The following is a 14920-nucleotide window of genomic DNA, read 5'->3' as shown; positions in this document are numbered from 1 at the left end:
AACCAGATTGCCCATTTGCATACAGGAATGAGTTGAGGGAATGTGTACAAACGTTCTACAGCCGTTGAACGGTGACGCAGCAGAGAGTCAATTTCCATTCTGAAACGAGGATACAATGCTGGCGAAAGCTCTGGAAGCAAGAAGAGTGGCCAGGAACAAGAGATGGTGATTCGGTCGCAATATTTTCGTGGTGCCGGAACTGGGAATCTCCCACCAGCTAAATACGAGTAGCTACGGACAAGGCTCGTCAAATGGTTGAAAGACACAGGACACACTTGCTGGGGTGTGAAGCTAGGTGCCTCCGAGCAGGCTGTGGCGGGAGCTGTGATTTGGCAGCGTGAGGTTGACTGGCCGAATGCCTGTCTCAGTAGCCTGCAGCCGGCCGGGCCTTTCTGCTTTCTGTGCCCTGCATGTGCGGGAGTCAGTGGCGGTCACGGTTGACGCGTCCTCTTTGCAGTGTCAACAATAATGGGAAGGGCTGGATGTAAGCTGAGGACTGCACTGCACGTACGTGAGAACACCTGGCCGACTCTGCACCGTCTGAGCGCTAGATACAGCTCTTGTGGCGAGCATTGACTCCCAGCCCCGCTGCGATTATGATGTGATGGCAGTTCTCGGGACCAGGCGCAGAGAGCGACTTGCTACAAGGAGCAACCACATCCTTAGGCGAGCTGGCGCTGTGCTAACACTAATTCGTGTCGTCACAGTGGAGCTCCGACGCTCAGGCCAATTTCCATTTCTCGGGGTGCCTGCAGTGTATCACCCCAGACTTCTTCAACCTCTCAGGACCAGGCACGCCAGGTTTACCAGACGGCTTGGTATGTCGTACACGCTGAGATGAGGCTGGATATGAACACCAGCTTGTTGAAGCCGTGTACCCCCAGAGCGGCTAGTAATCGACAGTTGGGCGGCGCACCCTGACGGAATGCCATGACTGCATGGTCAACGGAAGCAGGATTTGGTCATGGCTGCAGGTGGGAATCACCGAGGGGATCATCGATTGGGTGCCGACTTCAAGATCTGTGAAGCCCGATGTTCAGCTCGATTCGAACCGTGCTAGAGTGCGTTGGGTATAGAGTTGGTGATCGCCACGCGTAAAAAACGCCCGATTCAGGGTTCCAGCTCATATCCGGGAACGGGTCGAGGGGCTACGGGGGATGCGTCCTGGGGGACAGAAGGGACAGAGGGGGCTAGTGAGGTACTGGCGACACCTAAAGGGGCCCGCTGTGGCTGAACGGGTGGCGGTCAGGATCAATCGGTTGGGTCACAGATGAGTTTCCCGGTGTCACAAGTGGCTGCGGTCGCCTAGGGAAAGTTCGGCCTGTGCAACACTCAGAGACCTAGCTCGCTAGAGGAGGTGCTAATTGCCATGGGCATTGTAATTGTAACCAGCTTCACAGTTTCGACAAGAATCAACCCCCAATCACCAACCTCCTCATCAAGCCGAGTCCCCCTGTTGCCATGAAAAGTATAATTGTAGAAAACTTGGTTCCTGACTCTGGGGGTCAAGCTTCCGCCTGTTCTTTCATCATCACATCCACTGGCCCCTGGAGCTCCTTACCTAGTAGCTACCCTAATACTCACAGCACCTACCTAGGTACTTGCTAGGTCCTGCATCTTGCTGCATACTGCATACTGCATACTGCGCACCGCATCGTACTCGGACGGCGTGCCGCACCTCCAGAGCTGTGCCTTTGCTGCATCGTCACTGGCAACAGGGTCTCCACTGCCGTCACTCCTCCACCTCGACCTCACTTGACCTTCACTTCCCAAGTCAAAAGCTTCCCACTTCCACCTTCCAGCTCTGACTTTCAAAGCACCTCCCCTTAAAACCTTGTGCGTCAATTCAATCCGCGCCTTAAGGCTGCTTTCTTTCCCCCATCCACCACTTCGCTGGACCTTGTCCTCTCTCCCTCCTTGCCTTACCCAGGGCTCGCTCTCGACGTCGTCGTCACGTACAGTGCATCATCTTACTGGTCACACCCTTTACGCCGCGCAATTCTCAACTTCATCCGCGAGCCTTGATCCTCTCATCCTCAACCATGAAGAGCTTCGTCATCGCCGCTGCTCTTGTCAGCGCAAGCTTCGCGCAGACACTCTCCAGCCTACCACAATGCGGTGTAAGTATCCCATGCTCCAGGCTGGCCTCTCAGAACGTTGACTGACCTGTACTTCAGCAAGTGTGTTTCAACAACATGCTCGCTCAAGCTGCCACCCTCGGCTGCCCCGATGTCAATGGATCGCCCGACGTTGTCTGTCTGTGCAAGAATTCCGACTTCAGCTATGGCCTCCACGACTGTTCCTCTGAGTCTTGCCCGGTTGGTACCGATATCTCACCGATTCTTACGTATGGACAAAATTACTGCGCCTCTGGTGAGTGAAAGATGGACATCCTTTGGTGACAGTCGGGCAAATGTGCTGATGGTCGTCACAGCCGCTGCTTCCGCATCCAGCGCCGGTAGCTCGGTTGGTACTCTCTCCGGAACCTCAGCCTTGACTGTTGGTGGTGCCACTGCCACTGGCCCTAGCGGTGCCACTGCTACTGGCACTGGTGGTTCTGGTGGAAGTGCTTCTGGCTCAGGTGGTTCTGGTTCTGGATCTGGTACCGGCGGTGCTGGCTCTGGCGGCTCCTCCACGCCAGTCTCTACAGAGACTCTCTTTTCCACCCTTACCTCCGATGGCAGCACCATCACCACCGCCGTCGGCACATCCACCATCTTTAGCGCAGTTGGTGCAGGTTCAGGAGGCAACGGCGGTTCTTCGACTCCCATTTCGACCGAAACCCTGTTCTCGACTGGCACCGACAGTGCAGGCAGCAAATTCACCACGGTCGTGGGCACATCCACCATCTTTAGCGCAGTTGGAGGAGCTGGGGTCAGTGACATCTTCCCCCTCAAAAAAGCATTGTTCCAGAATCACTAACGGGTTTTTAGTCCTCGGCTTCAAGTCATGCATCTTCGGCCGCCTCTGGCGCAAGCGGATCTGCCTCGTCCCTCTCAGCTTCTCTTTCCTCCCAAATCTCATCGGCCTCCTCTGCTGCCTCGGGCGCTGCCTCGTCCGCTGAAGCCTCTGCATCCTCTCTCGCCAGTTCTGCATCTTCGCATCTGGCCAGCGCCACTAGTTCTGCCGCTTCGGGCGCTTCGTCTGCTGCATCTGGTGCATCGTCGGCCGCTTCGTCAGGGGCATCTAGCGCCACAGGTGCAGCTGTGCCCATGGCGACAGTAGCTGTGAACGGCCTGGCTGGTATCGCAGGTCTTGCTGCTGCTATCATGATGCTGTGAATAAATGACACTTGAGCCACATTTGAGTCGGTTAGGAGGGTCGATGAAAATTTCCAATTTGTTTCCACATCACTGTTGATACCCACATTCGAACGGCGCGACTTGCATCCTCGCTCCACAGGGGCAGGGAAAGGGACAATCGGCGGACAGAATCTCAGCGCGATTGGCTTGTTCAAGGTCACCGCAGCGTGCCTATTGATGCGTAACGGATTTTACGGACAACCAAACGGTACCTATTAGCACGAGCATTAAGCATCTGCTGTAATAGGCCCGACTGGACGGGCTGATAGCTAATACATGATGCATTGTACTCGAAACAGAGATAGCTTTTCAGAAGTGCGAATGTGCTACTTTGGAACTGACTTGTAGTCCGTTATCTGTTGCGTTGACTCAGCCTCGCTTCCTCAGCCGGCGTATCCGAAGCCTCGCCTCCGATCCTTCGCCTCGAGATTGTCTTGGATTAAGGGGCACATAAGAAAGCAAAGCACAATTCCCATTGGTGCGCTTCACGCTCAACTTGGGCGTGAGAGATACGAGTATTACCTCGACTTTAACCGAAACACAACAGACTCTCCACTGGTTGTTAATAACATACTTGTAAAACGCTGGTCATTCTCTGGACGAATTTGCCACAGGACCGACCTTTTCCCTGGCCAACTGCGCCACATTATAAGGAAGCTATTCTCTTTATCTTGCAGGTTTTTGTCTACTTTGGTCAGTTTCTTGTCTAATCGACCCCCCGCCGGATGTGATTGTGCATTCCCAACGGTGCATACTGGTGCCAGGGGGAGAAATAATCCAGGTCAAATACGACATGGGCACCCGCTTCTGGATTGACGAATGCCGCTCTACTTTGATCGAACTTGTCCTTCTGGGAGGGATTACTGTATTCTCTTGTACCGTTTTGTATTGTTTTGTATTGTGGTGGTGGTGGCAGGGTATCATTATTAGGTACATGGCATAAACTCAATACCAATCGAGAGCCAAGAGCAGTAGCAGCAGCGACAGCACAACTCTCCTCACTCCCAGTCCTCTTCATCGCTCTCCTCCTCCGCCTTGGTGGGCGACCGGCCGAGGTCGTCCTTCGGGCTCCCTGGAGCCCGGCTGTTGGCGCCGCTGACGAGATCATAGCTGGCGTCACTGTCGGCGACGGACTTCTCGTCGTGCGATCGCCGGCCTTCGGGTTTCAGCGAAGTCGGGTCGGCGGACGCGGACGCGGGCGTCTGGTGTATCGTGGTCGAGGAGTCGTTGGTGTTCTGTGCGACCAGGACTTTGGGCACTGCTTCGTTCCGGAGCTGGGGCGTCGAAGAAGAAGCGCCCTGCTCCTCGTCGCTGTCCTCGTCCCAGCCAACCTCCTCTGTTTCGTGCGTAGATGCTGTATTGGGTTCGTTAGCAGACGTTTCCGAAAATGTTGGGGGGGGGGGGGGGAGGGTGAATGTCAACGTTGCGCCATCATACCTTTGAGAAGCTCTTTCCGCTTTTCTTCTTGCGTCTCCACGACATGTCTCAGGAAATAGTATCTCGTCCAGAAATCCTTGTACTCGACTTTCTCTGGCACGAGCTTCTCCATGGAGCTTCTCAACTCCCGATACTTGTCAAGGTCTTCTGCAATGCGTGCGGTCATCTCGTCGATGTCGAACCCCCTTTTGAAGCCATCCCACTGGTCGCCCGCGCCGCTTGGATCCTGAGTGAAGCTCGTCATTGTAGTGTGGATGACGTGTAGCTGCGCATCGAATCTGCTTGTGTGGATGACTCTTTTGCCCGAGGTAGGATCTCTACTTTCAAACAGCACCTCCCCAGCCTGGCGGTTGCCAGCCTCTTGGTCGTCAGGGGCGGTCACCGACACAGCGTCCCGCAGGAAGTTTCTGATGTTCGTGCCGAACCTCAAGAGCGCTTCATCAGCAGCATCTTCCGCTCGCTGCACGTCTTTCAGTCTCTTTGCAGCCTCGGCCTTGAACCGCTCGAGGAATGTCTCCGTCTCCTGGATTGTCTTGTTTTGCTCATTTTCTTTGCTGGTGCTGGATGATTCTATGTCCCCGTCTGTTCCTGAGGTATTCTCTCCCTCTTTCTGCTCCGCCCCAAAGCCCAATCCCTTGACACCCTTCAGGCGCAAGGCTTCCATATCGCTAGCCATTTCAGCAGCCTCCTTCTTTGCCTCCTCGTAGAGACTTTCTCCTTGCTTTCTGACATTTCCCCAGAGGCCACCTAGCTTGACGCCCCATTGTGAATTGGAAAATGCTTTGAAGGTCTCCTGAAACTCTGATTGGAGACTCTGTCTAGGGGAGCTTGTCTTTGGCGTGGAGGTATCGTTAGAGTTTGAGGAGGCATTCGTTGCAGGGGTAGGCGTAGTGGCACGATCACCGGTATTGTAGGCTTGTTCAGCGATATGATCGTATGCGAGATCCATGGTGGCGGGGAGGAAGGCAGTCAATGGGATGTTATGGAGAGGGGTAAACAGACGAGCAGACCAACAAGGTCGCCTTGTGGTGGTGAAACGACTGTGTTTAGCGACCGTAAATTTGGGAAGGAGAGCTGATTTGAGCCGCTGTGTCAGGCGTAGTAGTGATTGACGAGATTCGAGGCTTCGACATGCATGGAGAGGTTGGAGGGATGATCAAGGGGGTTTTGTCGATGACAGTCGACGGGCCACGTGCCGCGGAATGGGATCGCAATAATGAATGCGTCTGACAAGTGTCGATCAAGACTGCTTGCACCAATACTGGCAGATTTCATACTGTCAGACACGTTCAAGGAGGCCAGCTGATATCTCGCCCTGTCGAACAAACACATCCAGCGCCCATCTCCCGCTCACACCGCCGTGAAACACTCAATGTTCACCAATGCCACAGCAAAGTCGATGACATGACCTCCGTTTCTCCCAGGAAAGTTGCTGCCTTCTCAATCCTACTGGTGCCCTATACGAGGTACTGGCATTCCAACCCCAATACGATATACGGCAGGGCGCAGACGACGCATCTGCCGCGCGATCAAGTCTGGTTCCTTTTCGCTTGATCTCTATCAATGATCTTCGAATCCTTCTGGCAGTCTTTTTGCTGGTGCCTGGGGGACTGCGCACACAAGCTAAACCGATCTGATCATGGCAACACATAGCACGTTCCATCGACTACCCCGGAACAAGGAATCCACAGGTTGGGAGATCCGATACTGGTTGATGGCCAGATGCATTGCCTCAGCGTGCTAACCCAACCTGGTCACCACTTCGGCCTCGCTTACATTATAGACAATTTGGACATGCGTGGACTGATGTCAACGCACAGGTACAGCGCTGACCCAACAAACATTCATTTCAAGGTTTTCATGCCCTGCGTCCTTATTGTCCGTGCTCAGTTGCTCCCTATATAATCAGGTGGGTGTTCTGCTTCATCCTCTCAAGATGTCCCTCATACCTCAACCCAAGCCTTTTCGCACATATTTGAATCCAAACTTCCCAGATAAGCACCAGATCTTGATCTCAATCCTTCAACCAAAACATATCCGGAAGTATGAGTGGCGGCCAACGAAATGGACCCCTGACTCGGGTGACTAAGGGGGTTGGCAGTCTCATAGGTCTTGCGGCCGAGGCGCATGCTCAACACAAGAACAAAAAAACAAGCCCGGTTGCAAGGAGACATGACGCCCTCGAGGACTCCAACGGCGCACCGAAGAGCAGAGGGGCCGCCGTTCAACATGAAGCCCAGGACATCGACGAACAAGAATCACTTTCTGACGAGGAGGAGGAGGAGGATGCTTTTGCCCTCGACTCCATCCTCCCCCCGTCGTACGATGAAGCAATCTCTCCGAGTTCTTCCAGCACTACTCCATTCACCACAATAAAACCCCTCCCAGCTCCTATCATCCTACCTCAGCGTCGCCCTCACCGTTCTTCTCGAGGCTTTATTCGAGCGTATGCTCCCGTCCTCCAAACCCACAAAAATATCTCTCAAGCCGCCTTTCTCCAGTTCCTCAAAGACTTCCAACAGTCCTCGCGCGCCTCGCCCGTGTTCCATGCAATTAACATTGGCGCTATGGCTGCTGGGTTCGCCCCCAGCGTGATTGCCATGGCCGTGAGCATGAGCGTGCAAGCCGGCGTGAAGTATGCCAGCGCCGCGCAGGAGAGGATGAGAACGAACTCTTTCTTGGACAAGGCGAACAGGGAGATGTTTTGGCCCGTCGGGCTGCATGCGATGATTACGACCTTTGCGCCCGGTCAGACCGACCAAAGCATTCTGGACGTCGACACGGGACGTCCACTTCCCTCGTCCGGCGGAACAGGCCGACGTGAACTCGCGATCCCTCAATCCGCCCCGCTGATCTTCCCAGATGTCGACGACGAAGCAGATGACGACGGCCAGCCGGCATCGTCTTGGAAGCGGAGCACAAAGTTTGTTTCCTCGTACTTCGACCGACGTGCCCAGGCCGCTTATCCTTCCACCTACGCCGACGCCTTGCAGGCAGATTCAAATGGCCGGCCGAGCTTCGCCAGCCGCTTCAGCGACCCCAATCACCCCGCTAATTCGGGAAGTCCTCTCGCGCTCCTGACGGGTGGCATCATCAACCCAAGAGGCGACCAAGGCGGGTTGCTGTCGACCGTAAGAAGCATAAAGCGATCCAGCTCCCACGGAGACGAAGGATTGCTGATGCGGCTCGCACGGACCGCGTCGGGCGCGGCACAAGGTGAAAAATACAGACAGCAGTCCTATGGATCTGCTTCCCTCTCTCTCTCCCGATCTGAGTCCCAGTCTCAGCCCCATTATTACCAGTCCCGTGAACCGGACGACCGTGGGTATTCATCGCACGAGAGCTCTCGACGGCGCCACCGCCACGAACGACGTCATCGCCGGGAAGATTCAGGGAATCCATGTGATGAAGGTTACAGCCGAGGACGGCCGGGACCGCAAGGACGTGGCGGCGGCGATGGTCGCGGTGGACTCAGACAAGTGCTGAGGAGAGCAAGGACGATGCAGCAGGATGTGCTGTACCTCGTCATCGCCGAGATCCCAGACTCGGTCAAAGAGGAGATGGCGTGCAGGCGGCGAGGTTAGTTGGCGATCGATACATACATGCCAAGTAAGAAAAAAGGAATAGGCGCTGGTCTGGACTCAGCACGGCGGAGTTCCTTGTCTTATACTATTATTCATTTCACAGCTCCATGCACGGTCTGGGAGGAGCCAGATCCGCCGCCTTGTAAATGTATTCTTTCTTTTCCGTCGCAAATTCATTTGATGATACAATGAGAAATTCATGCTTCGGTAGAGCAATGATGGCATCACATCATATCATGACCCCATCAACCATCCAAGTCCACCTTCCTGCTCATGTTGGCCAACAACTGGATGGTCAATCAGACCAGCAGTCACCCACCACGTGCCCAATCACCTCGTGTCATGCCATTCGTGGTCTTCTTTCTCGGTTCTAATACTCAAAGTCGTCGTCCACGCCAGTTTTAGTCGATTGCTCCTTCTGCATCACCTCCTGCTTCCTGTACATCTCCGCCACTTGCGCGCTAGTCGTCGCCTCCTCGGGCTTCTTGTCGTCTCTCCGCTGGATGAACCGAGGAAACCTAAGACTGATCCCATTCTTGCCGCCCATCTCGTCGATCGCGGCCCTATATCGAGGACTCAACGTAAGATCTGCCGTCTTCACTTCCCAGACATGGCGCGCCTCGAACCACACGTCTGGTTGATCGTTCTTCACGGTCGAGTGAGAGTAAAAGGGTTTGGGGCGCTCAATCACTATTTCGGAGAGCTCCTTGGCGAGCTCCTCAAGCAGGGATTCAGAAAAACCGGTGCCGATGTTGCAGACTGTTTCGAAATTTTGGGTATCGGGATTGTATGCGGCGAGGAGGAAGGCGCCATACCAGGAAGTGCGTTTGCCTTTGCCATGATAAGCACCAAGGACCACAAGGTCCAAGGAGTCTCCTATGCCGGAGAGATAGTCTTTCTTCACTTTGAGCCAGTTCCTCGAGCGCTTGGATGGCTCGTAGGCCGATTCTTCCGTGTCGAGCATCTTTACCATCAAGCCTTCGCAAGATGCTTTGACAGCATCATCGAGCAGATGCTGAATTTCTTCAACGTCCTTGGCATCGCCATACTGGGCAAATTGGAATTCACCCTCTACCGGCACGAAGGCATCGTGCAGGATTTCCCGTCTCTCACGGAATGATTTCTGCACAAGTGCTTCGCCATTATAAAAGAGCATATCGAAGGCAAACACACATACTTGGACAGTGACTTCAGAGGTCTTGACGTCTTTGCGCTTGCGAGTCATTAGTTGTTGGAAGGGTAGGATTTTCTTGTTTTGAGGATCCCAAGCGACGGTCTCGCAGTCCAGGACAAAACTCTTCGTCGAGGGCTTAACCCACGAGTTGAGTTTCTCTAGGATGTCGGGGTATTTCTTTGAAAGGTCCTCCGAGTTCCTTGAGAAAACGGCTGCAAGACCTTTGAATGCCTTCGGATCTTTGGTTAGCGTGTTCTGTGCTGCTGGGTATTCGGACATGGCTTCAGGGGCAATGTAGTGGATCTGCGAACGCTCCCCATCGTATTTATATTCGCATGTGAAGTTCTTGCCCTCGAACCGGTCTAGCACCTCGGTGATTGACTTGGTTGGTTTGGCAAGCATGGGTTTCAGGGGCACTCCTGGCTGCAACTTGCACGTCTCGTGTAAGTTGAAGATGCCGTGTTCCAGCATTGCAGGAATGATCACTTCGTATGAAGGCAGCTGGCTGTAAACCATTTTCAGCGTGGCCTCTCCCTGCGCCAACTGATCTGTGGTGGGAACCTTCCCTTCCTTCACGGCCTCGTGGGTCACTACGGCCTGTGCCAGCGCAATGATGACGGTTTTCTCTGCCAGGCCGAGTCTCAGTTTTCCTTCAAGAAAACGAACCAAGAACTTGGCCTCGGACGGCCCTCCTTTGTCCTTGGTGATGTCGACAGTTTTACCTGCAGATGAGACATCTGCAGACGCCATGAGTTTATTGATAGCTCGAACTTTCTGGTCTTGTGAGCCTTGCCCTTCCATCTTGGCGATGTCAAGTAATCCCTGATGGACGCCTCGGACTGTGAGCGGCTTTGGTTTAAACATCTGGCTCTGCTTAGATTTACTCTTGGCAGCAACCAGGCCCAGATCACCAATCTTTTGATGGTCTGCCTTGATAACCGATAACGAGCGGCCAGAGCTCTCTCCAATGGCTTTCATGATCAGGGACTCCCCTATCCCAAGTTCGATACCGGCGTAGTCTGCAGCGAGTTTGTTCAGCATCAGTTGGATCGTAGGCAGGAGATCCTGAGGCGTCAATCGGAGAACTTGCTGCAGAAAAGCCGAGCAATAGGCTGTGATTTGTAGACGCTTTGTTGTGAGTTCGATCAAGGAGAAAGTTGTGCACAGTGCTGCGTACGGGACAGGATCGCCAGCCTTCCAATCTGGATAAGGATCTTTTCCCGTTGATATGATCGTGGCCTGAATTTCGGCCGCTTGTTTTTTATCGACCTTGAGGTTCTCGTCCTCACTTGCAGAGACATCCTCGTCGGCTTCTGAGACACCACTGTCTCGATCTGACAGTTCCGGCTCCTCTTGCTCGAACTGGACCGTTTTCGAAGACGTCTCTTCAATATCAACTTTAGATTCCAGTTTGGCAGCGACACCATTTGTCTTTGGAGGATCTTTGGGCTTATTTTCGGATGCAGATGCTCTCCTCCGTCTCTTGACCACAGGCTGATCGTCAGAGTCATCCTCCTCTTCTTCGCCCTCTAGCTTGTGTTTTCTGCTTGGGGAATTGTTGGTTTCATCCTTGCCATTCTCGACATCGTCCACGTGTCCATTTCTCGGATCAGCGGACACATCCATCTCTTCCTCGGGTGGATCATCCGCTTTCCTGCCCTTGGATGTCGACTTTTGGTTGAAGGAGAGAGTGGACTGGGTTTTAGATTTGGTGCCATTTTGTGTGTTCCCGAGGAATTTGCTATGAAAGTCAGCCCCCTGTCAGAATTCGCAAAAGAGAGGGTAGCTGTACCCGAGAGTTGACTGCCTTGCTTGTGGCATGATGAAGGTTTGCTGCAGGTTGAGATATCTAGAGGTGGATGTAATAGATCGAGAAGTCAGGAAGATGAGGTCAGGCGCAAGCGGAGACCGCGACAGAGACAGGAGGTGGAAAGAAGAATGAGAAGGCAGGAGCGTTCTGAGAGTCGCCTGAGGTGCAAGCACACAGCCTAATGGCACCAGTTTCATCCAGGTAAAGCTGTGGCTTCAATAATCGCCTGCGCGGTCGATATTTCAATACATCGAGAAGCAAAGGCGCGTCGACGCGTGGGGCAATGGCAATTAATTATTTCGCGTCTGTCACGATTTAAATGACGTGTGACGTGTGAAAACTGCGGCAAATGGTGGCTGATGCCTGTGGTTGCCTACTAGTCCAAAAACCCATTTCGATCCTTCGCAACCGTACGAACTTCAAGGCTTGCCGTTTACACTTGCGTCCTGCACCCCTCTTCCACTGACAATGGAATAGAACAGATATCTATAGCGTCGCTGGGGTCGCCCGAGAGGCCGTTACTCAAACAACCTCCGCATCTGACCCTCTCCACCGAACATCCGAGTGATGCTTGATCCCGATGCTACTTCCCCTCCGACTTCTTCGCTCACCACCTCGGTATTTGGCAGAGCGACAATGGCAGGGCCACGTCCTCTCCCTTCCTCTGCGCTTTCTGATTGTGACACATCACGTCGTCGATTGCTCATTTTATGCGAGGCATCGTTTTTAAACGCAGACTAACGGCAGCAGCCTTCGTCAAGCAGTTCGGTGAATACAATGAAAAGACACACAAGTACAAGATCGATGCCACCTATTTATCCTTCTTGAACTCCTTTCCCCTTTTGGTGTATGTCGCTGGCATCCTCATTGCTACCTTGATTGGCAACCGCTGGGGACGTCGTTTGGTCTTCTGCCTCATGCAACTGATGTGCATCACCGGCATTGCTGTCACATACTCGGCAAAATCGTTCGGCCAGGTCCTCGCTGGTCGCTGCCTTGTTCAGGCACACATTGGCATGCTTGAATGGCTCATACCCATGTATCAGGCGGAAATCGTACCCGCAGCCATCCGAGGCAGAATGGTCATCCTTTTCATCTTTGAGCATCAGTCCGGAGCTTTGATCAGTTCTCTCATCTGCAACTTCACCTCAAGGCGCAAAGACAACTCGGCTTGGCAAATTCCTGTTGGTCTGATGTTTCTCCTTCCTTCAGTCGCGTTGCTCTTGAATTGGTTGGTCCCCGAATCCCCCCGATGGCTCTGTCGCCAGGGGAGGTACGACGATGCTGCTGCCAGCCTGAATCATCTTTACGGATGCTGTAAGGACTACGACGCACAGGAAGAAACGGCTCTTCTCAAGGCAGGATTGGAAGAAGCCGACGCTGCTTCCAAGGGAACTTGGGCTGAGGTCTTCAAGGGCACGAACCGAGTGAGTTTCAAGACCCCCTTCCAACGTTTCCGTCCCACATCGACCACACTTTGGACTGACTCTACTGTCACAGCGCCGCACCATTCTTGCCATGTCCGCGGCTGCCTTCTCTATGCTGTCAGGAAACGCCTTTTCTTCACACTACGGCACAGTGTTTCTCAAGTCAATTGGCGCCTTTGACGCATTCACTGGCACTATGATCCAGAAGGCTATCGTTGTCTGTGGCCCAATCACCAGTATACTGGTTGTCGACAGAATCGGCCGACGAAAAATGTTCTTGATCTGGGGATCGTTCGCTTCTGCCGCTCTTATCACCATGGCCTCTCTGGGGACCCATTCGCCATTGAGCATGGGCTACAAGAAAGGCATCGTGGCTATGGCTATATTCTTCCCTTACGCCCGGATCGTCTCCTTCGGTGCGATGTAAGCATAGCCGTTTTCCTTTTCTAAGCAGCCTTTGGTTTTTCGCGGGTTTCCATGCTGACCATCACTTTCGCTTGTTTACAGGGGTACCTTGCTCCCGGCTGAAGTTCCTCACCCCAGACTCCGCGACAAGACGTGCTTCGTGGCATGGAGCACGCAAAACTGCCTCGACTTCCTTACCAGCTTCACGCTCCCGTATTTGCTGGACGACGATTACGCTGGGCTCGGCGCCCGGGTTGGCTTCATCTACGGCGGATTTGCCTTCCTCGGCATCCTCTGGGGGATCTTTGTCCTTCCGGAACTCAAGGGCCGCTCGCTGGAGGAGATCGAGGAGATGTTTGAGCAGCGTGTGTCCGCGTGGAAGAGTCGAAGTAAGTCTATCTGGGAACACTCTCCAAGATGACCCTCCCACTCTCTCGAAAGCCTGTGGCAAGTGTGTAATGGTGTGAAAACATGTCACTAACCTTTTCTCTCTTCTATGTCTTGCAGCGTGGAAATCGCCCAACGCCGACAGCGTGGGCGTCCAGGTTACAGATTTCGAAAACGATCCCACGCACCACCATATTCGCCACGTGGACTCCTCCGACAAGCTCGCTGGCCTCGAAGAACTCACCACGACCGTCAAATCGGAATGAAGGATGGCTCTCTCGATGCTACATAACGAATTATGGTTTGTGGAGGAGACGTAGGGCTCAGTTGCTACTTATCTAACTCGTCAATTCTAAGTGTACGGAACTCAATCGACAATCCTTGTGCTTTTAGGAAAGAGGCTTTTGATGCATGGCTTCCGTTTCTGAACCATCACCAGGTACTCAAGTTACTCAGGATCAATGAATCCCGGTCCAATAAGGACATGAACATGGATACAGCCAATAGTTATAATTGAGCAGGTTATCAACATTTGTTTTGGGACTCAAGCGCAGAGTGAAAGAGAGGAAGAAAGCCCGAAAGCTTCCAGATACGCATCGTAGATATAAAGTGTCTTTTCAAACACAATGACCTCTCGTTCTGCTAATTGTGACCGCCGAAAAAAAAGCCCTGAACTATCTATCTATCAGAAATTGAGCGATATGGAGACATGCAACATTTTTGTCTCGACTCGTTTCTCCTCCCTCCGTGACTCCCGTCTTGGACCGACGTGGGTAGCAAGTGTTATTATAGCCCAGAGTCTGTAGAAAGAGCCTGGATAGGTCACACAGTGTATAATGTGATAAGATTTGTACGCTGTTTGGGCCTTTCGGGGGTTAAAGTGGAAATGGAACAAACAAGGAACCTTTTGTGACGCCTCGCTTACAAGGTGGTTTAATTTAAGGTGCCCTAGAAGATGCAGCAGCAGCCTTTCTCTTCTGAAGCTGTTCAGCTGGGCTTTCGAGGTCCACGACGGCTCCTCGGCCGCTCTTGTCTCTCGACCAGGGCATCACGTCGCTCGTCTCGACCATCCAGCGCATCACGACCGCCTCAAACATCCGGACCAGGTGGCCGTACTCGGGCTCGGCCGCAAGGTTGTGCAGTTCGTGCGGATCCTCGCCCGGTCGTCGCGAGTACAGCTCGCATGGCTCGTACAGCCGGTAGATGTACGTCCACTCTTTGCTCCTCAGCGCGACGGCCTTGCCCACCAGCGTGGGGTCCTGGTGCTGCAGCCCGGCCTTGAGATCGTACGGCCACTTCCCGTTCTCCAGCAGATGTTCCTCGCTCGTCAGGAACCCGCCCTCGCTGAAGGCGTAACTCTTCTTGCCGGACGTGCTGCTCGAGTTGTCGGCGGA

At 53.5% G+C, this 14920-nt stretch overlaps 6 protein-coding genes across 6 annotated transcripts; 3 read left to right on the top strand and 3 right to left on the bottom strand.

Annotated features, from left to right (window-relative positions):
- Positions 1–2042: 2042 nt before the first annotated feature.
- On the top strand, positions 2043–2922 carry PV07_05437 (uncharacterized protein; the record flags this gene model as incomplete). Its single annotated transcript, XM_016392331.1, has 3 exons — positions 2043–2120; positions 2178–2373; positions 2435–2922. The coding sequence occupies 3 exons, from the start codon at positions 2043–2045 to the stop codon at positions 2920–2922; spliced, it is 762 nt and encodes a 253-aa protein (XP_016249850.1).
- PV07_05436 (uncharacterized protein) lies at positions 2718–3443 on the bottom strand. Its single transcript, XM_016392330.1, has 2 exons — positions 2924–3443; positions 2718–2849 (listed from the first exon to the last, which is right to left on the bottom strand). The coding sequence occupies exon 1, from the start codon at positions 3269–3271 to the stop codon at positions 2948–2950; it is 324 nt and encodes a 107-aa protein (XP_016249849.1). The 5' UTR covers positions 3272–3443; the 3' UTR covers positions 2718–2849; positions 2924–2947.
- A 736-nt stretch (positions 3444–4179) lies between these two features.
- PV07_05435 (uncharacterized protein) lies at positions 4180–6288 on the bottom strand. The gene is made up of 2 exons (XM_016392329.1): positions 4740–6288; positions 4180–4656 (listed from the first exon to the last, which is right to left on the bottom strand). The coding sequence occupies exons 1-2, from the start codon at positions 5686–5688 to the stop codon at positions 4301–4303; spliced, it is 1305 nt and encodes a 434-aa protein (XP_016249848.1). The 5' UTR covers positions 5689–6288; the 3' UTR covers positions 4180–4300.
- A 271-nt stretch (positions 6289–6559) lies between these two features.
- Positions 6560–8424, top strand: PV07_05434 (uncharacterized protein). Its single transcript, XM_016392328.1, has one exon. It carries the CDS (start codon positions 6785–6787, stop codon positions 8321–8323), a length of 1539 nt encoding a protein of 512 aa, XP_016249847.1. The 5' UTR covers positions 6560–6784; the 3' UTR covers positions 8324–8424.
- PV07_05433 (uncharacterized protein) lies at positions 8388–11573 on the bottom strand. The gene is made up of 2 exons (XM_016392327.1): positions 11290–11573; positions 8388–11238 (listed from the first exon to the last, which is right to left on the bottom strand). Exons 1-2 carry the CDS (start codon positions 11502–11504, stop codon positions 8694–8696), a joined length of 2760 nt encoding a protein of 919 aa, XP_016249846.1. The 5' UTR covers positions 11505–11573; the 3' UTR covers positions 8388–8693.
- Positions 11574–11721: 148 nt separating this feature from the next.
- Positions 11722–14057, top strand: PV07_05432 (uncharacterized protein). Its single transcript, XM_016392326.1, has 4 exons — positions 11722–12734; positions 12808–13157; positions 13242–13528; positions 13647–14057. The coding sequence occupies exons 1-4, from the start codon at positions 12018–12020 to the stop codon at positions 13790–13792; spliced, it is 1500 nt and encodes a 499-aa protein (XP_016249845.1). The 5' UTR covers positions 11722–12017; the 3' UTR covers positions 13793–14057.
- Positions 14058–14920: the final 863 nt, after the last annotated feature.

This window comes from Cladophialophora immunda (genome assembly GCF_000835495.1).
Source record: "Cladophialophora immunda strain CBS 83496 unplaced genomic scaffold supercont1.3, whole genome shotgun sequence".
Classification (NCBI taxonomy): domain Eukaryota; kingdom Fungi; phylum Ascomycota; class Eurotiomycetes; order Chaetothyriales; family Herpotrichiellaceae; genus Cladophialophora; species Cladophialophora immunda.
Note: the sequence above shows the minus strand (reverse complement) of the source record. Positions and strands in the feature narration are given on the sequence as shown.

Coding starts and splice junctions, on each gene's coding strand:
- PV07_05436 (XM_016392330.1), bottom strand. CDS start 3,271: ATGATAGCAGCAGCAAGACCTGCGATACCAGCCAGGCCGTTCACAGCT.
- PV07_05435 (XM_016392329.1), bottom strand. CDS start 5,688: ATGGATCTCGCATACGATCATATCGCTGAACAAGCCTACAATACCGGT. Junction 4,657..4,739: donor GCGGAAAGAGCTTCTCAAAG/GTATGATGGCGC, acceptor AACCCAATACAG/CATCTACGCACGAAACAGAG.
- PV07_05434 (XM_016392328.1), top strand. CDS start 6,785: ATGAGTGGCGGCCAACGAAATGGACCCCTGACTCGGGTGACTAAGGGG.
- PV07_05433 (XM_016392327.1), bottom strand. CDS start 11,504: ATGAAACTGGTGCCATTAGGCTGTGTGCTTGCACCTCAGGCGACTCTC. Junction 11,239..11,289: donor GCAAGGCAGTCAACTCTCGG/GTACAGCTACCC, acceptor TGACTTTCATAG/CAAATTCCTCGGGAACACAC.
- PV07_05432 (XM_016392326.1), top strand. CDS start 12,018: ATGCGAGGCATCGTTTTTAAACGCAGACTAACGGCAGCAGCCTTCGTC. Junction 12,735..12,807: donor TCTTCAAGGGCACGAACCGA/GTGAGTTTCAAG, acceptor CTACTGTCACAG/CGCCGCACCATTCTTGCCAT. Junction 13,529..13,646: donor GTCCGCGTGGAAGAGTCGAA/GTAAGTCTATCT, acceptor TATGTCTTGCAG/CGTGGAAATCGCCCAACGCC.